Source organism: Apteryx rowi, unplaced genomic scaffold (genome assembly GCF_003343035.1).
Source record: "Apteryx rowi isolate R43461 unplaced genomic scaffold, aptRow1 scaffold_354, whole genome shotgun sequence".
NCBI classification, from domain to species: domain Eukaryota; kingdom Metazoa; phylum Chordata; class Aves; order Apterygiformes; family Apterygidae; genus Apteryx; species Apteryx rowi.
Genome location: NW_020450019.1, coordinates 629,431 through 654,524, shown reverse-complemented (window position 1 = coordinate 654,524; position 25,094 = coordinate 629,431). Strand labels below are relative to the sequence as shown.

The window sequence follows — 25,094 nt, the reverse complement described above, 5'->3', positions numbered from 1 at the left end:
TAACAGTGTATTTTTAAAACTTTGAAGGGTGTGTGTGAGAAAGCAGCATCACTTTAAATCAAATATATGTAAGAGGTCATAAAATACCCAGATGACCACTCGTAGGATGTTGAGGTTTTTAATGGAGCTAAAAAAAAGTAGTTGCCCAAAAACAGCTTTGATGACAGCATATGTGGTATTTTTGCTTCTCGCTGCTTTCCCCATCGTATTTAAAATATGATGCCAACTAACTTTGACCTCTACAGTTCTTGGATGTGTTAGCTGTCTTTGACGTTTTCAGAGAGTGTTTTTCATTCAGCACCAGATACAACTTCTGGTAAAGACAAAGCTGATTAACTGCGAGCTTCTGCCTCCCCAATCTGTCACCAAGCTGCTTCAGATTCTAGCCTGTACCTCTGCCAGGACCGTCCAGTGGAAACTATTCAGATGTGTATCTCTGCAGCCTGTGTCAGCTGGGAAAAGTCAGGTGACTAAAAATGCTGAGAATGGCTAGTGTTGGTGTTGTCTTCTAACGTGGAATTTAAAAATGATCACACTGAGGTTTTTGGGTACGGTTGTGGGATGCTTTGTGGAAAATTGTCTCAAAGCCAAGACTGGGATAGGAGGAGCAAAACAGATGAGCGGAAAAAYATATGAAGGCGCCCTTTTGGTATCACAGCAGTTTCTAGTTTAAAAAAAACAGGGTATAGCTAAAGCACCTGTGGTATTTTCAGGTGAAATTGTATTTCTTAAGTCAAAGTAGTCTTCCAGTATTTCACTCCACTGCATATCTGGCTTTAGAGTTTTAACTTCTGAATGCAATGATGTGACCTTGTAAATTTACTTACTAAACACTTGATRAATTTCTCCTCTGTGGTATTTTCTGCCCTATGCTGGTACGTACGAGGTGCGTACAGTAGGAAGAACTTTACCATGGGGTGAATTTCTGCAGGGCTTCACTAACTTTTTGTTCACTTTCATGCTTTTAGCATTGCTGGTTCAAAAAAAACATTGGTGTAGAAGTTGTTTTTTTTTTAAAAAAACTTTGCTGCTGACTGCAGGATACAGTCAGGCTGCACAGACACACAGCTTATCCATACCCCAGGTATTCTTTATCACCAGCAGAAATTTGAGCTTTTCTAGAGCAATGACAAGCAGATGAGGAAGGAGTGATCTGACGGTGTATGTTGACTAACTTGCATATTGAGCTATTTATTTTTAGGAATATTAAGCCTATAATAAGCCTTGTTGGCCAGGGTCTATTTTGTATCGTTTTTGTACTGCTTAGTCATGGTTTTGTGTTTGGCATTTCAGTCTCGCTCTGGTTCTGAGCCAGGCTGCACTCTGGGTGAAGGAGTCTGCGAGCACAGTACGTGGAATGAGGGCGGTTGTCTGTGTAACTGGCAGTCGGCTGATTCTCATTCCCTGGTTCTACTGACACAAATGCTGGAGAGGATGCGAGAGCATTGAGCCTGCTAATGACAGAGCTCGTCACAGCAGCGGCTTTATTCAGTAGACAGCCATTTTCCTAGGAGACTTAATACAGATTAAACTGGAGGGGATAAAAAAAAGTCCTTGTATAACTAAAGGCTAAAAGGAAAATTCACCCAATCTGAACTGCTCATATATGTAAACAACTTTCTGTTATATATCCCGTGCTCCTAAGAGCCTTGTATTTCACTGCCACTTTTGTGTGACTTCTCTTTGCAGTATAATTATTTTCATCGCCTCCAATAAGGCAGTAGTGCAGCCTGTTTAAACGTCTCTTTTGCTTAAATCATGTACTGGGAAGGGAGAACCTCAGAACAGATACTCCAAGTGCGTCGTTTGCATTTGAGTTACTTTATCCCTGTAGCAGCGATACTGCACTTAAGGAATGCAGAAACCTGTTCCAAAATGAACAGAACTAGAGGCAAGGTGTTAGTATATATTGAGAGTGTTTGTAAGAAGTCGCATCAAAGCTTCACTGAGCTTTTGCTGCAAAGGAAATGCATTCTGCATTTCATATTTATTCTTTGTTTTGTTTTTTTATGCTGATCTTCTTTTTTAACTAGATTTGAGTTGCGTGCCATGAGCTAAACTTGGTGTGTGACTTGGCTTGTTTCAGTGACTCTGTGCTGGGCTTGTTCATTTATTCCATGTGGAACATAACAGGTAAAGGTGGTATGAATACTGCCAGTAATATTAGGKTTTTGGATGTAAGCCAGCAGCTGTAAAGCTGAACAACACCTCACAGGGCATCTCCATCTCATCCGAATTTAAACTCTGCCTTGAATTAATTTGCACAGGTATGTTTCATTTTTTTTCCTTTCAGAATAGCAGAAAGGTTTTTTTTTTTTTTTTAAATAGTTCTGAAAGTTAATCTGTAAAGTGTCCCGATGATGCAGCCTGGGTGGGGAGGTAAACTGACAAAATATGCCAATTACATATATGAGCCTCAATTTATGATGGCAGCTATTGATTTCCCACTTTTCCTAGCTAAAAAAGCAACAGTTTCCAGATGCATTATTTACTCTGTAATATTGCAGTCTGTTTTCTGTGTGGGTTTTAATTTCTTAATTTCCTATGATTATAAGCAGTTGTGGAGGGTCTGGCCAGCATTTGCTTGTGGACCAAAGATAGTGGAGTGGGCTCCTGGTCTAAACAACAGCTAAAATTTTATSCTTAGCTAACGATGTGGTTACTCTTTTATTTCGTGTTTGAGTTTATCTTACTCAGTTTCTGTTATGCAAGTAAACAAGGTAAAGTATTTTAAAACAATATTAAGTATATACTTAATATTTTATAGATTAAGAGGATACTTTTTAGACCTGCATTGTCTATTTTGCATTAGGTTTGTTTTATATTAAGACAGTACTGAAAACCCAATATAGATAGTGTATATACTTACAGACATATTTATAGTTATTCCTCATTTCCTGTTGGCCACCTGTATGGATGTGTCTCGTTTCCTGCAGTTGTGGTGGTGGTGGTTATTGTTTTTTTTTTAACTGAAAACTTACATCTGTCTCTTCTCACTCTCTCTGTGTCGATGTGGTCTTACACTTGACCACTGCAGTACACAGTTTTGTTAATGCTGCTTTGGTTGTTTCAGATCTTTGCGCACGTACTTGCAGGGCTGTTGGGTGGTTGGGATTTTGCAGGCATACCACGTGCGATGTTATTTCTCACTTGGATGAACATTAAGATGAATAACCACGAGTCTCAGTGTGACAGCTGACACAAGTTCTTTTGCTGGCCTTCTCCAAATAAACTTCGTCCCTTTTCTCCATTGAGCTTTGAATTTTCTGCTTTAGAAGAAAAATGTTTGGGTTCAAAGTCCGCATCTAGGCTAACACTTTGTGTTCAGTTGTTGGGTTTGGCACYGATTCTTTTAATCTTAAGGCTTATGTGATTTTTTTTTATTATTATTTTTTTAAAGACCAGCTATCCCCCCTGTGCTAAAACCAGATGCAGTCACAGTTGAAAACCAGTTGTCTTTGCCAGTAGGGCAGTAAATACTTCCAACCTAGTTAATATATGCAACAGCTGTATTGCACTGTCAGCTACCCAGTGTTTAACTTGCATCAAGTATAAACRTGGACAATTACTTGATGTCCATTTAGTGTTAATGGTAACATGCTGCTTGTCCAACTGAACATTCTGCTATTAATTTAACACTTAGGTTCTGCAGCACTTCTCAGGATGATGTAGGTTTTGAAAACCACTGCTGCCTTCCCTCTGTGCACAGCAGTGTCTTGTCTGCTTAAAGAGCACGCAGGGGCTGCTGCTCCTTACCTCCTAGGTGTCTGTAACGATACACTTTTTTTARTGTAAAACTGAGTTCCGCAGATGGGAAATGAAATGATTGGTACGTGGACGTGAATCTTTCTTAGAAGTTTCTTCAGTCAAATTAAAAATGAATGAATCCCTTTTGTGGTTAGCCTTGGAATCTTATGCCAGTAAATTCTCTCRTGTTTGTTGACAAAGTAGGATTTTAGTTGTGCTGTGAGATAACACCTTATGTTTGTCRATTAGGTTCCTAAGTTCCAGCCTCTGAGCTGCTTTGAGCCTGTGAAACTCTGTATCCTGTGGGGAGACTTGTCAGTTGTAGATGGTCTGTTTTATGTTGAAGACCAACTTTGTCCTTTTTCTGTTCCTCATCTTCTAGAGAACAAAACTCTGTGGGCAGAGGGGGAATGTTGGGAATAATGATGTTGTTCAGTATCTTCTGTCATATAGGCAAGGCAATCTGATATGGCTTTGTGTCCAAACTGCACTTGGGGAAAAAGTCTCTGCTGTTGTTTTAGTGGAAAGTCTCTTTGGTATGTCAGACTAGTAAACTGTTGTTCACTCAAATGCAGCCAATAACTTCAGAATTGCCAGAAGAGAACTGTTTGGAATATTTAGGGTAATGTAAAATGAAGTGCGTCCTTTGTATTCTGTATGTTAATGTTCCTAATTATTTCCAATAAACTGTAAATTTTGAAATAACTCATTAAGAAACTTCCCAAACACGGAAAAGTGAAAAACAAAACTTTTTTTTGTTTCTCATAGGAACATCCCTCCAGCACTTCCTCAGTGATAAAATCAAAACCATTGCCAGATGTGACACTTAAAGGAAGGAATTGCCCCTTCCCTCTGCCACCTCAAACCGCGGAGGAGCCCTGTAGCCAAGGGTCTGCTCAGAGCTGGGGTCCTTAGGAGCTCGTATTGCCTCGCTCAGGCTGTCCATAAGCTTGGAAAGACAGTTTTGTGCCAGTGCGTATTTAGAGACTTTGTGTGGAATTGGGTGTACCTGGAACGTAACTGTTCTATAAGCAAAGATTTAAATTCTGTGAAAACCGATGAGTAAACACCCTTCTTGGTAGAGAAGGTTTTACTTGCTACTGTGGAGTAAGTAAATCAACCTGATATCAACACCTCCATATTAAAACAGCATCTTTTTTTCAGATGGAAACTTTGTTTTAAAATATGACAATGTTCAGTATATTATGTATGGCTTTACTGAGAGGAGCTGTAGGTGTTGGCTGTACCCCCTTCTTGTGTTAACACTGGCCAGTGTGATGTACGTCTGTGTCGTGTAGTGAGCGGAAGTTGCACAGTCATTCCATGAATCCATCCAGTGCGTGCCAAATACGGAACATATCAGCACTGGGCAAAACAGCCTGGTACCGGACAACACACGGACCTGAAGGAGAGAACTGAGACCAGTCTCCACGCTTGTATGGCTTTTGAAGCCTGGTCCATGACAGCACAAGGCTAGCTTGGAAGGCTTCAAATGAATGGCTACAATAATGACACGATATTCTACTTTATATTTTAACTCAAATAATGCATGCTCGTTGAGAGTTGCTTCACTTAGCTTGCGTCAGCTGTTGTTCGCATCCCTCTTTGCATGTATGACAAGTGCTGTACATATGTAGGTGTTCCTTGTGTAGGGACATTCATAATTACACGCTGTGATCCATTGCACGCTCAGCTGCAAGTGCTGTCATCTGGATCCTGGGCTGGTGTCATAAAACGTGACCCAGTTTGGATTACTGTGCCCTGTAATGAATGGCCGATGCATCCAATGCCTGAATAGCAACTGTTAGCGGTGATTAGCAGTAGATAAATCTGTTTATATTAGCGCTGCACAGGACACTTGCAAACTGTTGTTGGACTCTCGAGCAGCTGTACCGAGCCAGTTTGCAAAACTGTTAATATTCCGAAAGGCAAGGAAAGAGTTATTAAAACAAATAAACAATTACGTGTTCTGCTAAGTGACTTCAGTGTAAAAACAGCACTTTTTTTTTTCTTTTGGCTGTAAGAACTAAGATGATTAAGGGACTGGAGCATCTCTCCTATGAGGAAAGGCTGAGAGAGCTGGGACTGTTCAGCCTGGAGAAGAGAAGACCGAGGGGGGATCTTATCAATGTGTATAAGCATCTGAAGGGAAGGTGTAAAGAGGACGGGGCCAGACTCTCTTCAGCGGTGCCCAGCAACAGAACGAGAGACAACAGGCACAAACTGAAACACGGAGTTCTGCGTGAACATGAGGAAAAACTTCTTTACTGTGAGAGTAACAGAGCACTGGAACAGGTTGCCCAGAGTGGTTGTGGAGTCTCCATCCCTGGAGATATTCAAAAGCCGTCTGGACATGATCCTGGGCAACGTGCTCTAGGACCCAGCTTGAGCAGGGAGGTTGGACTAGATGATCTTCAGAGGTCCCTTCCAACCTCAACCCTTCTATGATTCTGTGACTGAAAGTCTAGAATAGCCTCTAACTTTTTTTTTTTTTTTCCTTTTAGATTAGACTTATTCTTGTGTGGACTTGCCAAAAAGCCTTCAGCCTATTGGTATATTTAAATCATTATGCTTGTTGCTGTGACTTAGCACTAGGAAAGAAAATTGGCGAGTTCTAGGTTTGCTCCGTTACACATGTAACGTTGCTGTTACATATGTTACATTGCTCTGCGTTGCTGGGTTTTTCCTCCTTTGTCTGAATTTCAGCCGGGGAGGATATGCAAGGATTCCTTACTCTAAGGACTTTGTATTTTGATTCTTCTACTTCACGTAACGCCCTATTCCTGAATTGAGTTTCAAGTATATCCCAATTCCAGCCTGTTTTTGCCCAGCATCTATCATTTGAGCACCAAGTTTTGGAGGAAATTTTGTGAAAATATTTAGGTCTGGCAATGTATCCTGGCATGCCTCAGTCTTTCAGCTGAGGGTGAATTCCAGAGCTGAGGTTCTTTCACTGAGCCTGTCCTGCCTCTACCCTGTTGCATTTAAGTCCAAGGACTTTAAGAAGATAAAGAAAACAAACCTTCCATTAGTGTAGTGCTAGTCAAAGGGTAGTTTCTATAGAAAACAACTTAAGGCTTTGGTTTGCACTGAAAGCAAGATAAGTTTGTCTACTGAGCAATGTAATGGGCAGCCCATGGGGAAAACTTGAAGTCAAGAAGTTATCTGCGTTTTGCTCTAAGTTGTTTCTGAGTGACCTTGATATAGAATTTCAGTTAATAACTGATAGTGACTATTGCCTGGATTCTCCCAGTAAAACTTGAATTCGGAAAAAGAAAGGGAAGGAAAGGATAGATAACCTATTTACTATTGTTTTAACTGAGAGAAGAAAAATCGTATTCTCATTTTCCATGAATAATTCCTCTGCTTCTATACTTCTCTTTCACTAGAACTTTCTCCAGAATGTCCTTCATTTCCCAAGTGATCAAGGAAGCCACCTAGTCAGGTGACACAGTCCCGGAACACTGCAAGGGTATTCGCTCCTTTTACAGCCTGGGCAATGTCTGCCCTGACCCACAGCAGCAAACTCGGGTTCGCTCACCGGGTTTCTGCAAGGCATCGGAGCGCGTTCCTGCTCAAGTGTGAATGCAGTTGCTGACTTGAGGACGTGCTCTTGTGCCCTCGTCCCTGAGGGAATGGACTTTATAAACCGTCTGTGCTAGCTTGGCAAACRGCAAAACCTGCATTTAATTATCTGCAAAATGGGCTGAGTAGTTGCCTGCCTAGTGGACCGTTTAGGACTTGCTGACTTGCAATATCATCTAGGGGAAGGTGATAAAAGTGTGTGCAGAGAGGGGAAACAACACTTCTCTGTGGCATTTTCAGAAAAAACAGCGGAGTGACTTGAGAGTTTATGTCCCACTTCAGCAACGGGCTTCAGTGTCTTGAGATAACTTTAAAAAAAAAAAGGCCAGCTATGATTTAGAAACACAACCTTTAAGTTTTATGCTCTCTAAAGACATTGTTTTTAGCGTTCTCTTGTAATGCATTACTGTATTGTAGATTTGCTAGCTCTGGTTGGAGTGCGTTAAAAGGCAGGCATGCTTAAGGCAGCACAGTAGTTTTTCACATTAAGCTATGATGCTTTCTCTGATACGTGATGGGGTTGGATCGATGTTCAGACAAGGAATGTGTGTTACTTGGTGAGACTCTTGTCCCTCAGAATGAGGCCTAGCAGACAGCTTCATAAGCCACTCAGATCTTACTTTCCTTTTTTAACTCTTAATCTGATCCCCTGCCACCTAAGTGACCTACCTGATGCTGATTTTCTTTGCTTTGCATATGTACAACTAAATTGGTTTGGACCACTTAATCAACTGATAAGAATCATCCTTTTTAGACTGCAATTTCAGGTAGTAGCTTTTACCAGGTATGTAACTCAGGAAGATCAACTTTTGGTTGTTCCAGGAGGTTAAGGAGAAACTTTATAAATGAAACTGAAGCTCCTTCTGCTTGTTCTCTGTCATATTTGGAAATGTTGACAGCRTGCTTCTAACTGGAGTGAGGTATAACAGCTCGGCAGTTGCTTAGTTCACAGATAGCTCGCTCTTCTCTCATCATTGCTCCCACAGGTGTAAGTGTGTGAAGGTTTTTTGTTTTGCTTTCTCACTGTGGCAAGACAATACTAAGTCTTTTAAACATATGTAAGTATTCCCCCAAAAATACATGAGAATGTCATCTGTTTTTCTTAAGGGTCCTTGGAAAAGAGAAGTTTGTCTCATGTCTCTTACAGCTAGTGAGATTATTTTAGCTGGTCAAAAAGTTAATTCAGATTTGTAAATTATTTGGTCAAGATGATAATGATTTGCATAAAAAAGCTTATGGGATACAACAAACAGCTCTGGTTTCGTTGTCTTTGAAGAGGGTTGCAGCRTTTTCTCCAGGATCCCCTCTCCTCCTGCTGCAGCACCAAAGATCACACCTCYCTTTAAGCAATGCTTCATGGTTTCTGAAAGCACTGTTTGTCCTTTTCCTCAAAGCTCCTCAGAGCTGTTCCCAAACAATTTGCTGCAAGAATGATATGAGCACTGTAATACCTTTTTTGTTAGGCTCCTGTTTACCAGCAGCCTTTACTTCCCTTTCCTGTTACAGAAACCAGTCCTGGAATGCCCACGTCCTCAGCCTCCGTTTGCTGGGCATTAGGGTTGCTTGCTCGTTCTCGTCGTAGCCTTTCTCTCCAGCCCTTTTGCCGTTTGCTCGTTTGATGCGTTGTTACACTTTTCCGTTTAAAAATGCCTGTGCTTTGGTGCTGTCGTGTACCTTTGCAGAACTGTGACACAGACTGAAGCCTGAACTAATGCAGCAGGTGATACCTTCCTGCAGCCAGTGCCAGCCTGTAAACACCCGCTAACTGCTGTTTACTTTGATTAAATAACTATCCCAGTTTATTCCATCAATCCACAAAACAGTCCTGGACCAATTAAAACTATATCAGGTGTTAGATTCCATCCAGCTATGGTCCAGTCTAGGAGTCTGAAAACTTAAGCACAAAGTTTATCTTTTGATTTTATTGGACCAGATCTCTCTCTTGAAATGGCCTTATTAACCACAAGTTTCTTCCCTAGAGTAGACTAAGTTTGGTTTTCTTAATGGATATATAAGGTTAAATGGTTTAAATTGTTTCTGTTTACAGATGTTCTCAAACAATGATGAAGCTGTGATCAACAAAAAACTTCCGAAAGAGCTGCTGCTTCGGTAAGCTGCCTTTTCATTTGTGAGCTTGGAGACTCTGTGTGTGTTGTGTATTGTTACTTGCAGCCAGTAGCTGACTTTGCTGGTATGCTCATAAATCATGAGCTTGGATTGTTTCACTTAAGAAGTCATAGAAAAAGAAACAGAAGCAAATCAAAAGTCTACATCAGTAGCAGTTTATGCTAAATATTATTAGATTTGGGGTTTTAAAATGGTAAATTTATTTGCTGGTTGCCTGTTTTATAGATGGAAGAACTGTAGGACTAAACAAGTCCTTAATGAAAATAAATGGTAAGTATAGGCTAATATGTAGAACAGGATTCTGCCTGTCTTCTATAAAGTRTTCCATTCAAAAAAAAAATCCATGTGAATTCTCTTGTTCCAGTTAAGCCTGAGCAAACTTTGTCCTGCTCCTTGTAAACAGGAACCAGATGCTCAGCACCTGACAGGATGGTCCTGTTGGCAAAGATCAAATGGGTCAGACTTTGTGGATGTTGGTATACAACTCTGCCCTCTCCCTGTGCTGCCCTTACACATGCACATTTTGAAATTTACCTTTCCCAGTGCAGGAATAGTGCAATCGTGTATGGTTGTACCTCAGTCATCAGTTTGATGTCTTTTAAGTTTGTGATCATCGGTGGTTTAAGCTGAGATGCTAGACTGTAAACAGTGACAGGCAATTGTAGGTGGCAGCTTGAATTATTAAAATGAACAAAATTCTTACACTGCAAGAAACTGTTTAATACTGTCAGCATTTAATGGCAATAAAAAGTCTGGGGAGAGAAGGTCTGGTACAGGAAATGGCTCCTAGCTGACTTGTGAAATAAAGTGAATAGAGAAAAAAAATAATCTAACATTTGAGAATGACTCCTTTTCTTTTCTTTGACTGTACTGTCTCCTCTGTTCTCTGTAATGGCATGTCCAATCTGGTTCAGTTTCTTTTACTCCAATATTATTCATCTGAAAGCAATCTTAAATTGGAATAACTGTTTCTTCAAAATGTATGGCTTCTAAAGCCCTCCTTGCTAATGTCACAGGTATTTGCTTTTTGAGCCTAGTATATAGGCAAATGATTGTCCATGCCATGCAGAGCTTGCTGTATAAAAGATCAGCATCCAGTAGCTGGGAGAGACTAGCAGCCTGTGGGAGGATCAGGATGGAGTAGCAAACATAGCCCAGATTGGTTTGTGTGCAGTTTTTTGCAGATGATGGCAGTTGTCTTCACCCGGCATTTGCCCAGAACCATTGGTATGGATGTGTTACAGCAAAGGGGGAATTTGAAGAGTGAAAAAGCACCTCTCTGGATTTTCTGAAAGGGAGTCTTTTTTCTGATGGGACTAAGTAGTTAAGAGCCTGGTATTGGAGATGCAACGGAAGCAGGATTTGACCTTGCAGGAAGGTAACCAGACACCCAGATAGGCTGGAGGCAGATTGTGAAGAGCACTGGCACTTAAGGCAAGGAGTTCATACATGGTGCAGTGGAAGCAGGAAATCTGTTGAAAAAAGCCAAGGTTGGGGGATGGAATTTAACTGAGATTTTTACATGGCCTTCAGGGGAACAGGTCTGAAGGATCAGCGCCTTGGTTAGAGTATTCTGGCACATTGGTCAGAGTGGAATGATACTCGGTGGGACCAGTAAGCACTTTTGGGGCTGTAGGAAGTAGCTGGTATTGAGGAATAGAGGAGTTTGCTAGACAGTAGGATTTGGAAAGTAGGAGGGAATGTCCTGTCCCAGCTAGGGAATTTTGTCAGTACAAGCCATAGTGTAGCTGAGTCCTCAGCATTAGGCACAGTTTTGATGTGGGGGAAACGTGTCTATTGTGTCTTCATATAACTATTCATCCTAACCTGCTAGAGAATAGAGCAAGTGTTCAGGGTTGGGTGGAACTTCGGAAAAATCAGGAGATGGAGTTTATAAATGTTAAAGTTCATAAGTAATAGTTTTGAGAGTTGGAATTCACTGTTAGCATACTGTGAAAATTAATTAGCGTGGATTGACAGTGCAGCCTTTGAAAAAGAAACTTGGATGCATTTATCTACAGGAATCTCCTGTAAATGAGTGTCACTGTCTACAAGACAAAGACTTATGTGTTTAAGCAGTGCTGCTGTGTAACGTCTTGTTCTCTGGTTTGTTCATTCTGAAGATGGCATTGATGTCTCATGTATGTGGTTGCAAAGTGGAAAGCTGTACTTGAGCGAAATAAAGGGTAGGAGGGTATAAAAGGGGTGAACAACAGCCTTTGTCACACCCCAAGATACAGAAATGTGTAACTCCAGTATACTCTTGACTGGGAGGATGGGGTGGCTGTGTAAAGTGTTCAGGTCTGACTGTCCTCAGAAATCATCCTTTTAAACGTGTCGATGCTTCGGTTGTCTTGTTGTGTTCTGCCCTACTGTATTATTGGCAAGCAGTAAAGTTTATTGTGCATTTCCATAGATAAAGTGGGAGATGGGGTTATTTGTAGCCTGTTTCCCTAAGAGCAGGACTCTTCAACCAAAGCTCTCCTGCAGCATGTGGGTTGAGAGATCAGCTGATGGGTCACAGATTCCTGTCCTGATGCTGTTGTACCTGCTTCAGCTTTGTCGTCTTCTGCCAGCTAAGTTTTTAGAAGCTAATACCTTTGTAAATGAATATACCCTCATATGAGCCAAACCAGCAAAAGGTGGAATTTCGTTCACTGCCCTCTCGTTCACTCACTGCTGCCAGCTCCTCTTTGGGCAGCATCTGGATTGCTGACTGACAGGTGAATTCGTGATCCGCGCCAGTTCTGGTTGTGGTCCCTTCCCCAGAAGAGGCATCATGTCCCTAGTTTCCCTGGGCTGGCATTAACGATAGCCTGTTGAAAAGGTGCATTCATTCTTTGAGGGCAGCCTGCCAGTTGCTTTTTGACTGCAGGCCAAACCCCAACTACAAGCTTGAATTTTCTATGGTAATGGTGGTCTCTGCTGGTTTCCTGAAGAAGGTTTACTCTCGGCATGACGTGAGGCTCCTAAACAGCTTACGCTTTTCAGGGTGAGACAGACCAGGCTGCAGGAGTTTGCCTTTTCCTTACTGGTTCACAGGCAGGTCAAGCAGTTTTCAGTTCTCTCCTGGGTTAAGTGGCTTCTACTCTGTGCCACCTCCTGCTGCCTCTTGTCCCATTTTCGGCACATCTGGTCATTGGCAGTGGCTTTGCTGTCTGACCTTCAAGCCCCATGTTGATTTATTCCTCAGTAGCTTGAATTCGATTCAGAACAAGGATGCAACAGAGCAAATAGTGTACCAGTGAGTTGGCAGCAAGGTTGTCATTTCTCTCCTCCTGCCCAGCCCACCGGCATCAAATAATTAAGGAGCAAAATTTAGTTTGAATGTTGGGTCAGTCACATAAATTGGTGTTGATAACTTCAGAAGGCTACAGGTCTAACCTAGCTCACCTCAAAACCCACAACTTCCAGGGATTTCAGTGGAATCTTGACTCTAATTAGAGTGGCAGTGAGAAAGTGAGGAGTCTGTTAGAAAATCCTGAGTGGATTGAGGTTGAAACGTGAAAAATGCTCTGACTGCTGGTTTTAGCTAAATTGTTTGGTGCTAAGGCAAAGTCCTGCCCTCACACCGTGTGTCTGATTGCTTGCTTAGGCCCTGCTATCTTTTAGCTGTGGCCATAGTGAGTTACTTTGTGAAATAGTTTAATCTGTTGAAATATCAAATTTGTTTTAATTCTTGTTTGGAATACTCAGTCTGTCTTCATCTTTGATCAGTGTTTGAATATGAAGTTACCTGTGTGATTATTTTCTTGCTGTCAACTCTGAAGAGCAAAAAGACCAGTGCAAGAGTATAGCAGCTGATTGTAAACAAAATAGAGATGCTGTTTTAGACATAAAAGTAAATGTTCTAGCTTTGTGCCTTTTGATCTATTAAGGCAGAATCAGGAAAGCTGGTATCCAGATAGTAATGTTAAACCTGCTGCTACTTAACTTTTTCTTTGCTTTCTTTCACCAGATAAACTGTGAACCTGACCAGAGCAGCAGATATTTTTCTAAGGATTTGGTGCTTTGGAACACTTCCAAGAAGATGACTCCTTTCTAATGTCCTTATATTCCTAAGAGTGTGTCTGGAGCTGACTAGCTAAGTTTCATCCAAATTTCCTGTCAGCCCAGTATGCTTCATTGTTGTCAAGTTTAGTTTTAATTGAGCCGTAGGGTATTAACAAGAATGCTTGTTATATTTCCACTGAATATATAGGTTACCTTTGCTTTATACTGTGCAGCCTGCTGAAAGAGGCCAGCATTTGTGACCCGTATGGTACTTCTGTAGGAGGAAGACAACCGCTCAGTCATTGCTTGGCCATGTGGGCAGCTAGTTCTGTTTTTTGTTTTGTTTTTTTTAATGTTCCCCAACAACTCCTTGGAGAAGAAAAAGCCTGTCCTTAGGGTTGCATTGGAAAACTTAGCTCAGGTCATTGTGCCTGCAGGACTTCAACTTTGCTTCTGCTCTTCTTTCCAGTTTCTGTGAAGGGTTGCAACTGGAGCCAGTTCTGAAACGACAAAAATGCACAACAGAGCAGTGGCTGCTGCTGAAAGAGTAGTTCTTGCTGTCTGATTCTGCTGAGTCTTTGTCAAATATTCTTGAACAAAGAAAAGAGCAGATCAGAAAACACTTAAAAACATGTCTGTTTTTAAGCTTTTCATAGCAAAAGTCTGAGTTCTGCTTAAGTGCATGGACTTCCTAGTGAGACACTGTCACACACTTGCACCCCAGTTACTGATCTAGTTAGGGCAATTAAACTGTTCTTTGCCCTCTCCAAGAAAGGCAAAAGTTATATACAGTGAGTGAAGCGGGTGGGTGAAAAATTGAAAGTGAGTTGTTATGCATCCCATAATACCAAGAGCGTTTAGGTAGCGGGGAACTCCTGGGCACTTGTGTGAAGCTCAGAGATGTTAACCTCAGAGGTGAGAGGGGAACTGTTGTGCTGTGTTGACTTCCCTTTCACTGTGCCGGTAGGCTGGAAGGGAGGAGCAGGAAGCAGCAAAGAATTTGGCTGAGACCTAACAGCCCTGATAGAGGGATGAGAGCCTGGGATTTCCATGGAGAAAGCAATATTTTAATGAAAATATAGAAAGTGTGTCTGCTTATTGACTTAGCTACTGTTCCTATAGAGTTCAGTATTTTTTGGTCCTATGACAGGAATTCAGAAGAAAAGTAGGAGTATTCCCAGCTTCTGTCATGTACTTTCCTTGTATTGCTGTTCATTGATGTTGTACTAAATAAATCCTCAGTGCACACGTATATGCACGTAAGTAACTCTTTATGAACAAGTCTTCCTTTGAGTTAACAGTCAAAAGTGGGTAGGGAACTCTCTTCTGAAATCCACAACTGGGCTCCCAACACACTGTTACGGTGAAGTGCATGTTTGCTCTTTTCCAGACCTATCTTAACCGTGTATATCTTGGCAGGTCACTGTGAATTTTGTCTCGCAATGAGGTGCACAGGGAGCAGACAAGAATTATCTTGAACCAAATTCCTTGAGTCTCTGAGTGTCCTTGGGCAATGTAGGAATACAGGAGAACATCTGGTAGCTCTGGGCTCAGGAAAGATGAGCATCAGGAATGCTATACAATTGGTAATTCGGATCTTCATGAGCAATGGTAGATAGTCTCTCATGACAGTTCCAGCTTGTTGACTGCCTTCTGCATTCATCCTCTATCGGTTCTCTCCTGTTCTCTTCTTCCACCAATACTGATGTTTCTAAAGGGCTTTTTATATATCTGCTCATCGGAAAGCTTTGTCGTGCAAAGGTGGTATCATATTGTGGTGTCTCAGTCCTGCTTGTCCTCTCCTAAAATTTGAAAACCCAGAGTTTGCTCCTTGTATATAACAACATACAAATAGATGAATATCTGTGAATGTTTATGGTGCATATTAACATGCATATAGAACTTTGTGAGTAGCAAAAGCCTGGATAACCCCTCGTTGTTTATCTCGAGGACAAAGTGCAGTTTATCTGTGGTACACATGATGTTTGTTCTCGGCACCTCTTCCCCCAATTTTATCAGTATTTGTGCTATTTATTCAAATGTATTCCTTGCACTTACCAGAGGAGATGAGTACATCATACGGTTTTATGTAAGAGTTTCAGTAACGCATTAGTACACAGGGTGTTTGTCAAGTCTATAAGTCACACAAAAAACCACACTGGCAGCAGCATCTTCTCCTATCCAAGTCTCTTCCAGCACAGGCAGGTCTGCTGAGAGTACAGGAAAGCTTCTTACACCCTCTCAAGTCCACAGACTGTCTTGTGAGGAGTTAAAATCAAGTGTCACAGATACCAAAAGACTGCTAATCCAGGCATACGCTATTCTCTTGAGAAAGTCCAGGGCTCTTTGTAGCAGTGGAGCGTTGCTCATTCTCAGARTTTCTCCTGGACAGCCATGTACATTTTCTCTGATGAGAGTATTTTATGAAATAGTGTATAGCATTGGAACCATATTCCTTGTCCCAAATCTTTAACGCTTGCATCTGGTAACACTGGCATTCTCTCTCTGATGATCTTCAACTTTAAAATATTGAAGGAAATGTGCAGGTGTTTTCTTGTAGTTAAACACTTGTGTTATCTTTGCAAAAACTTTTCGTTCTGTGGTTTTATAATTTCCATCACAGAGAATGAGACCTTACTATGTTTCAGTGTCCACCTGATCATCTCTGTTTTGTGGCATGTAATTGTTTGAATAACCATAAACCATAAAATACATTGATAAATGGCTTARAGACTTGGGAGTTTTGAATGGATTTGGTAATTCATGCATTCACGGGTAAGGGTGTGTGCGCATGAGTTGAAAACATAGAATGCCTTAGCCCACTATAACATTGCAAAGTATTACTGTCTAATTCTTTTATCCTAGTAAATAGGGCAGGGTGTTGGCCTGATCACTTGGGTGTGCCCTGGCAGAGGAATGACATACCACAGCGGAGTGACCAGATCAGCTTAATCYGAAATGCGTCTCTCCTAGACGCACTGTACTGACACATGCTAACAAATCATCTTGCTGTGCAAGTTGCTCTGCAATGTTTCGGAGCAAAATATTCCTCCTACCTCTGTGTTAGCAACACTTAGTATTTAGCACGGCTATGTGAAAAATAAGAAATAAGCCATGAACTGAAATCAGACTGTGATGTTACTTTGGTTTCTTAACTGTCAATTGTTTGGCTGCCTGCTTTTGGAGTGTAGTTGTTAAAGATGTGTTTTGTTGAGAAGCACTGGGTACAACTATACTCCTGTGTTAAATACCTGTTTATTCTGCCGTACCCTGACCTAATTGCTTGTTTGACTGCTAGGCTACATGGTACCTGTAAGCGTTTGATTTTTAGATAAATAATCATTCTGTTTACTGTCAGTTTAATGTCAGTAAATACTACAAGGTATGAGATTAGTATTTCACAGTAGTTCAGTGTCTGCGATTTTTGCTTTCATTTATCAACTGTTTGATCTGCACTTCTTTTTACAGTTAAGCTTTGAACTGAATTACGAAGTTCTGCTGTATCCAGTCATCTTTTCCTTTAAGTTTTCTGTGTTCTCTTTGTTTTAAATGCAGATAACCAAAAATAATTTCTGCTTCTGTTACAGAATTTTTTCTTTCCTGGATGTGGTCACTCTGTGTCGTTGTGCTCAAGTTTCCAGGGTAAGAATTCTTGTCATTGCTGGTAGAATTTAACAATTTATTGTACTTGTGTTGCAATTCTCACACTTCCAGACTTCCTTGCATTTCAAATTGGGAGAATTTGTACTGGTAAACTCTGTGCAAAGACTGTTTCACTTATGGTTATTTAGTGTCCCATATTAACATGGCAATATYAGAAACTTCTGATAGCAGTTGTGAAGGTGGAATCAAAGTTTGAATATCATTTTGACAGTGTCTAAGGCCTTGTCCAGATTATGAAAGGGAGGTGACTGACTTTTTTCCCCAAAGAATTGTCCAGTCAGCCTGGTCTTTGTACAGGAGGCCTGCCCTGAGGAAAATGCTAAGCTTAATCTGTGATACTTGGATGCATCTAAACATTGTATCTGTGTGTTTTTGTGGAGATGTAGCATGTTTGTGAATCAAAATTTCTACACAGTAGAAAGTCAATGAACACTTTCCCGCTTGGATTTATTTGATGCAAGTGTGGAAGAAAAAAGAAGTGTCTGTTTTGCTTAGGGCTCTGTCCCATCCCCCAAATAGCTCATGGCTTTATGGGCTTCAGCTAGTGGAATTTGGCTTGATTGCTCGCATGGAAAAATTCCTCCAAAGGCAAGTCCAGTCCTTTAGAGCTGCCAGACTTGTTCAGATACTTTATCTTGCAAGCTTTTAATAAAAGGTAGAGGAAGCATTGCTACAGCAAGAGTTACAAGTCGATTAAATGGAAAGGTGTTTATAGAGCTGTGTTCGCCTCACTGGCAGACCCAATGCTGAGTGACTCCTGTACAAAACCAGTCAATGTTGGGGTCAAGCTGTACAATAACTTGCTTTTATTCTTATATACCCCGAATAATAAAAAGGCTGTGGTTAAACATTTTTAATTGCAATAAAAACCCTGTGTGATGTCCAGGCATTATGGTTATGACCCCATGTTCTTGGAATATCATAGATCTTCCAGGGAGCTGAAATTCGCTGCTCCAGTTCAACATTGACCGGTGCAGACTGTCAAAGATACCTGCCAATCTCAATTTGTACTCCCATTTTTGTCACTYGCTTCTGTTTCCACAGGACATCTAAGAACAAGTCAGTCACAATGTGACACAGCAGGCACTCTAAAGGAGTAGAGTATTCGCACAGAGCTACCAAAAGGCCATATGTAATGTTCCCTACTGGATTGCACATTAAAATGTGCTGTGTCATGACTTGCATCCGCTAGTACGTTTCTTTTCTACTTGAGCTATTACTTTTCTCATGGCAATAACCAGACCTTAAAACAATTATCCTCAATAAGATTTAAAGTGCAGAACTTACAGTTCTCCCAGCTTTTGTAAGTCTGTACATGGCTTGCACAAAGACTAATATATTGTGATGGAGATGTAGCTTAGTACATGTAGTGTGTGTAGCATAAAAATACACCTATATACATGCACTCTTTCATAATGATAGATTTATAGCTGTTACGAGATCTGGCTGTTTACTTTATGTATTAAAATTTTGGTTATAATATTGTGTTGATGACTTTTTTGCATTTATTAAGTGCTGAATTATTAACTTTCAATTCCTGATTCTCGTTCATACAAAAAATAGTATGTGAATTTTTTTTTACAAGCCCGTTGTCCCCTGTCCCCCCTTCCCCCTTTTAAAAAAAAAAAAAAAAAAAAAGCACTTAAAGGTAGTAAACTGTCATTACAGCAGTTGTGCATGGTTCTCAGGTAAGAGCAGGATGCTTTATTTGAACAGCTTACAAAGTTTTTTGAATTTCTCCATCTGTGGGACATAGCACCCCATGCAGCAAGCTGTGGAACTGCCTTGAACACCTTTTTCTGCTGGAGGTAAGAGAAGGTGTGCAGGATGACAGCCTCCGCCGTCTCTAACGGGATCTCACCGCATAGTCCTTGGTTCCTGTGCCACAGAGCAAGTCCTCCATGCCCTCAGACTAGCTTTGCTTCTCCTGTCAGTGTAGGTGCCTGGTGTAGTTCTGCACACATGACTTGCCCATGTCCTGGTATCCCTCATCTTCACGTTGGGCCTACTAGCTTCCTTAAAGGTGTAAGGAGTTGCTCTGCTTGATTTAGCCGGTGCTGGTGATGCTGATTAAGGGATTAGATTCCAGCCAGAACTGTGAAGATGCCCTAACTTCAGCAGTGCCTCCTGTCGTGGGCCCGGCGTCTACCCTTCCCGCRGGCGCAGAAGTGTCTGGGGCACGTTAGACTTGTCTCTTTCGGGGACTTGCGAAGAGTGGGCCGTGTAGGTGAGGTGACTCTTGTCTGAACAAGCGATGCTGGTAACTGAACAGTTTTCCTTGTTGGCTGTAATTACTTGTTGCTTTTTCATCTAAGCAGAATGTTGTTTCTAAAAGGAACAAACTGTAACTAGGTCCCCACTGGCGTTTTTTCATATTAACAACACATTTACATTTTTTCCCCCGATAAAGGCATGGAATGTTCTGGCCCTGGATGGCAGTAACTGGCAGCGAATTGACCTGTTTGATTTCCAGAGGGATATTGAGGTATAATTAAGTGACATACAAACCCATTTTTCTTGTTAAAATGTAATTACAGCCTAGAATGGATTAATACTCCCAGCGTAACCCTTTTTACCTTCCCTGGAGATAGAAATCATTAATTTCAGTTCTTCTTAGCTTCAGGGAGTCTTTAAAGTCTTGGCAATCCATTCAGCTTTTGAAAATGGACAGAATTATATATCTGTATCAAGACTTAAAGGTAGTAATAGAAGGAGAGTATTTTTATGTGCATTCTGAAAACAGAAATAAGTAGGGAAGGTAAGTTCTTGTGAAAATTATTGCTTATGTATAGCAGAACTTAGGCTACTTTTCCTTTCACTCAAAAAATGCTTACATAAGCTCAGACGTAGACCATTAAGACTGTGAACTTTCTTTCAAACATGACCTGCAACATGTCTCTCTTCCTGTCTGTCTTTAATATTAAAAATTGAAACATAAATGAAGATGATACAGAGGGACCCTAGATCAAAACTGCTCCTAAAAGATGTTGCTTTGGAAATGCCTCTTTGTATCTAGTATGGATATGTTAGTTGTGGACTACGTAGCTCTGATAGGAGTGGATGGTGTTGTCATGCTGTTCTGAAAGTTCAAAGTGCATTAAACAGAATAAGAGACAAACCCTGAGTTTCTTATTGGAATGTTTATATTCTGTTTAAAATATTTTGGAGAAGGGAGGTAGGGAGTGTATCATTTTTAACTCCTTAGACAGGCATAAACCAGAGGATCCCTGAAGATTCACACCTGGTGGGAAATGTACATAATATTTGTAGAGAAAAGAGTTAAAATAATCTCTGCCAGCCAGGTATCTAAGCAGCTGAGATACGTGGGTAGAGGACATGCCCGTGACAGTATGGTGACTTCTGTATGCTTGCAGGGGTCCGAGTGGCCTGAGACACCTTGAAGGAAGTAAACCATGTGATTTTTCTCAATAATAAATACCTAATTTCTTAACATGCCCTGAAAGTTTTGGACCCATGTAATTATTTGCTTTCATAGGGGTACAGTGAAGTTATTAATGGTGCCTGGTGTATGGAGGGAACAGGAAACGAGGGCAGAACTTCATCGCCATGCTACTTTCTCTGGGCTGTGTAGGAGGGAGAGAGAGAGAGGAATGCTGTGAATATAAACTAGGCTTTTCCCCGTTCTTGAGTGGTTTTTGCATGGTTTTAACATCTCCCTGTTCCCTAACATCACTCTGTACATAGAAACACATGTTCTTTCTTAAGCATCGACTTCCCCTTTTGAAACAAAGTGCTTTAATATGTTGTACCTAACCTAAAAGTACCTGCTTAGACTTTCTCATATCCTAAATGTTGTTTGCTTTAAAGGAACACAAATCCAGCAATTGATATAAATTCCATATATTGTATAAGTGTATTTGAATCCTCTAATCCAAGCATATGAACTCATAGTCATGCTAGAGGAACTGCAAAAGTACACATACTGGCTCGGATTCTCCAGCCTTTCTACACTGAAACACAGGTTGGGCTTTCGGTCTTCTGTCGGCCTTTAGCCAGTGCAGCACTTCAGCAGTGAGCCGCAGCTACGCAAGTTCTTCCCATAGCCTGGGAAAGCAAGTGGCCAGATTTTACCAGAGGCTCATGCAGAGATCTGGTTAAGCTGGTGTCCCTTTTTCAGCTGTGAAATTACTTCGTAGCTAGCCTACTTGATTTTATTTTATTTTCTAATTGGGAAAGGATTTTATAAAAACATCTCTTCAATCAATATAGAGATCTTAAATGTCAACTAGTACTTGAAGTGGCTGATATTGCTGTCCTGTGATGAACAACCATGTAGAATATAGTAGAGGGCAAGGTGTTTGAATTGCTGGACAGCGATACAAATGTTTTCTCAATGTTTTTTTTTTTGCACTTTGTTCAAAGTGGTAAATATCTGAGAAAATGCTGTGCATTGAAAATGTGCACTTAAACTGCACTTAAACTTGCACTAGATCTCTTGAAAACAAATGTTTGAATCCCTTTTTCTGTGAGAATAAAACTGCCTCGTCTGTCTTTTGAATAGAAATTTATCTGTTTTTAGTACACTCGCTGTACTTATTTGCAAATCTCACTGCCTGTTGTGCAGCAGTGGCGTTGCTTCTTTCATCTTTCTTGGGCAGTGTGTATCGATGTCCAGGAGCTCTGGACTGGAGGAAATTCCTCAAACATTAGCCTGAGCTTGCCGACTCTGGCTTTAGGTAATTGTTTCTTGTCTCTCCATCTTCAGAAGCTGAATAATTCTCCCTCTCCCTGTCTTAGATTATTATGATGGCATTTTTGTTTTCTTAGCACTATTTTACCTAGAATAACAAACTGTTGTTAATCTGCAAAGTTTTGAATTCAACTTTGTCAATGCTGAGGTCAGTTTTGTTTTTTTTTGATTTTTTAATGTAAATCTTTCTGTCTCCGACAGGGCCGAGTAGTTGAGAATATTTCTAAAAGATGTGGGGGTTTCTTGCGGAAGTTAAGCCTGCGTGGCTGTCTAGGAGTGGGAGACAACGCGTTAAGGTAGTGGTATGGCTTCTTTCTGCTCCTAAATACAATGCAAAGAATGACTCATTTTCTGCCATCACAGAGTACTGGAATAATTTGTGAATACTTTGGGACTGAGACCTTAAGGATGTGTGCCTAACTTAAAACCTCAGAAGCAGTAACATATAAGCCTTTTTAATTTATCGGTTTCTAGCTTAACACAGTAGCTATTTTCCTCAATTTAAATAAATTACCAGCTGCTACTACAGGATAAGTAGTAATTGGCACTGAATCACAAACTTTTGCCTTTAGACTGGGAAGTCCCAACACAAGATGCGGGGCAACACAAGTTACTTTTATTTTTGCTTGAGACAGTTGCTTAAAACTTTCTGATGCATTGAGGTTAAAGCAAATGCTTTTTTAGAACGTAGGGAAATCTGTCACCTAAAAAAAGCTATGTTTTGCCTTTTCTCTAATGAAGGACATTTGCACAGAACTGCAGAAATATTGAAGTACTGAACCTAAATGGCTGCACCAAGATCACAGATGCGTGAGTAATGTTCTGTTCCCCCTATCATCCTCTTTACTGCCTGCACCATATTGTTTTCTCCTTCCCCTTTTTAAGGGGAGGCCAGATTTGGGTGTACAGTAGGCAATATAATGCATGTCATATGAAATGTGTATGACTTTGAATAAATGTATCACATGAGACTGTCGTATGTTCTCTTGCAGTACATGTACCAGTCTTAGTAAGTTCTGCTCTAAACTCAGGCACCTTGATTTGGCTTCCTGCACTTCCATAACCAACTTGTCTCTGAAAGCACTGAGGTAGGAGCTGACAACATTGATGACATTTGCCGGTTGTCTCCAGATAGTTTGACCTGCCGTTGCCCCATGTGTCTCATACGTCTCAGAGGAGACTGAAATAGGCTGAGGTGCAACTATGATTAGAATCCAGGCATTCCCCAGCAGAGCTCAGCATTCACGTGTTACGCCTCCTAGTTTGCAGAAAGAGAGAGGAAGACTCAGTAGAAGCTGCCCTCGAGSTTGCTTATATCCATCCTGGTGATTATTAGCAGTGGAAGAATAATTATATTGTATTACAGTTTTGGAGGAGGGATTTTGGGGGAGAGGCAAAAAGAAGGAAAAAGTCTTAGTCTGCCTTTTTAGGTGCTTGTTTACTAACAGTCAGCTTCTGGATTGTAATTGTACTGTTGCATATGTAGCTAGTGTTGTATAGTTAGAAGGTGAACATCAGCCTGTGACTATTTGTCTTTTTAAACTGCTTAGGAGACACATAACTACTTAAATCTGCTAAATGGAAATGCCAAGTAATCTAGAAAAGGAAGGGAAAGACAGACATTGGTGGGAAGAGATTGGGACAGAGAAAAGGAGGCAAAAAACCACTAAAGGTAACAATAGGGGCTGAGCTGTTAAAAAGATTAAGTAGTGTCCTAGCTGTATCACTGAAAAATACTGAAGAGGGTGCATCTAGACACTGAAGGAAAAATGTAGATTTGGAAGAGCAAATAAGTGATTAAATTATTTTATAGCTACGCTTTGAGCATGATTTTTCTCCCCTCCAGGGGTTTCATATTTGTCCCTAATTTCACTTGATCAAATTTGTGCTGCAGTTATCTCAAATACATGATGGCATGTATACCTCTGCGTGATTGCAAGTCACGTGTGTGAATCTTACTCCTACTGGCAGCTATTTGCAAATGCAAAATTACACCTGGAAAGTTAGAAGGAGCACAGCAGAAGTCAACCCTCTGTTTGCATTTGGATGAGGGTGGTTTGCTGTGTGCAGATCCAGAAAGCCCATAAACATTGTCCTAGTATAAGAGTTGGGAGGTGCCCAAAATGGGGCGAATCAGTCATCTTTTGCTCTCCTATAAGGAGGCTAAACCTCCTGATCCTGCCTTTGGAGAGCTCTTCACATCTGGAGATGTTTGACAAAGAGAAGTTCCCTGCGGGGCTGTGGGTGGGGGTGTACTTCCTGTGCTCATGGGGATTCCAGAAATGGGAATTTCCTAGATTCTGGCTTGAAACAGAATTTCTTTCCAAAAAAAAAAAGTTTCCACCCACTTTTCTTTTTGCCTCCCAAGTGAGGGATGCCCACTGCTGGAACAGCTGAATATCTCCTGGTGCGACCAAGTGACTAAGGATGGCATCCAGGCTCTGGTGAGAGGCTGTGGGGGACTCAAAGCCCTGTTTCTGAAAGGCTGCACGCAGGTACGGCTCTACAGAGAACACTCAAATTGAATAATAACTGCTAGTTTCTTTCTGCTGTAACTGAAAGTATGGGGATGAAGTATTGTAGATTTTTTTCTACTTCCAGAAATATTAGTTACTGAAATTATTCACAGTCTGTCTGTTGGAGRTTAAGTGCTTTTATTGAAATTCCTTAATAGCTTTAAGCTCAGCATGAGTAGTAGGACAGTGAACAAATTGCATATCTAGCTGTGAAATCATTCTTCTTTTTTTTCCCATTGGGAACACACAGAGCAAAGTTTTCGTGTGTGTGTGTATTTTATTTTTAAGAGAAGATAACTTTGTTATTCATGGCTGGACCCTTTTCTGGAAGGCTCAGAAAATTTTAGAAAGCCTGACTGTACTTTCATCTGTAACCACGTGAAAGAATTTCCTCTACATGTCGTTTGGATTTCTAGCTAGTCAAAGAGAATCACATTGTACCTGACTCTCTGTAAAGACTTCTCTGCAGTCAGTTAGAAACATTATGCTATTCCCTTAAGTGTATCATATAGCTCTTGAGATACGACAGTACATTTTGAAGAGACTGCACGGAAAGGTCTGCAGTGCTCATTCTTTGGAATATAAATGGTGCACTGACTTTTACAGCTGACACTTGTTTTCCTTCCTTGTTATTCCTTTTGTTATTTAGACTTAATTTCCTTTTAACCTTCCTCTTACTGTTTTATTTGTTGGATCACTGAAAAGTTTAATATGTTAAATGCTTCCCTATATTACAACTTTTCTAAGTAGCA

General features: G+C 40.8%; 1 protein-coding gene across 5 annotated transcripts in view; it reads left to right on the top strand.

Moving 5' to 3' along the window:
• Positions 1-25,094, top strand: part of FBXL20 (F-box and leucine rich repeat protein 20) — a 44,359-nt gene that overhangs the window by 7,543 nt on the left and 11,722 nt on the right. For 4 of the 5 annotated variants that reach the window (XR_003254742.1, XM_026072954.1, XM_026072951.1 and 1 more), the window contains exons 2-8: positions 9,380-9,441; positions 17,040-17,094; positions 19,526-19,600; positions 22,028-22,122; positions 22,568-22,636; positions 22,819-22,914; positions 24,195-24,321. Coding sequence is in view for 4 of the 5 variants with exons in the window: in XM_026072954.1 (XP_025928739.1) it covers positions 9,380-9,441; positions 17,040-17,094; positions 19,526-19,600; positions 22,028-22,122; positions 22,568-22,636; positions 22,819-22,914; positions 24,195-24,321 (579 nt within the window). In the remaining variant the exon portion in view is untranslated. The remainder of the gene's footprint in view (positions 1-9,379; positions 9,442-17,039; positions 17,095-19,525; positions 19,601-22,027; positions 22,123-22,567; positions 22,637-22,818; positions 22,915-24,194; positions 24,322-25,094) is intronic. The other variant, XM_026072953.1, reaches the window with a different exon arrangement.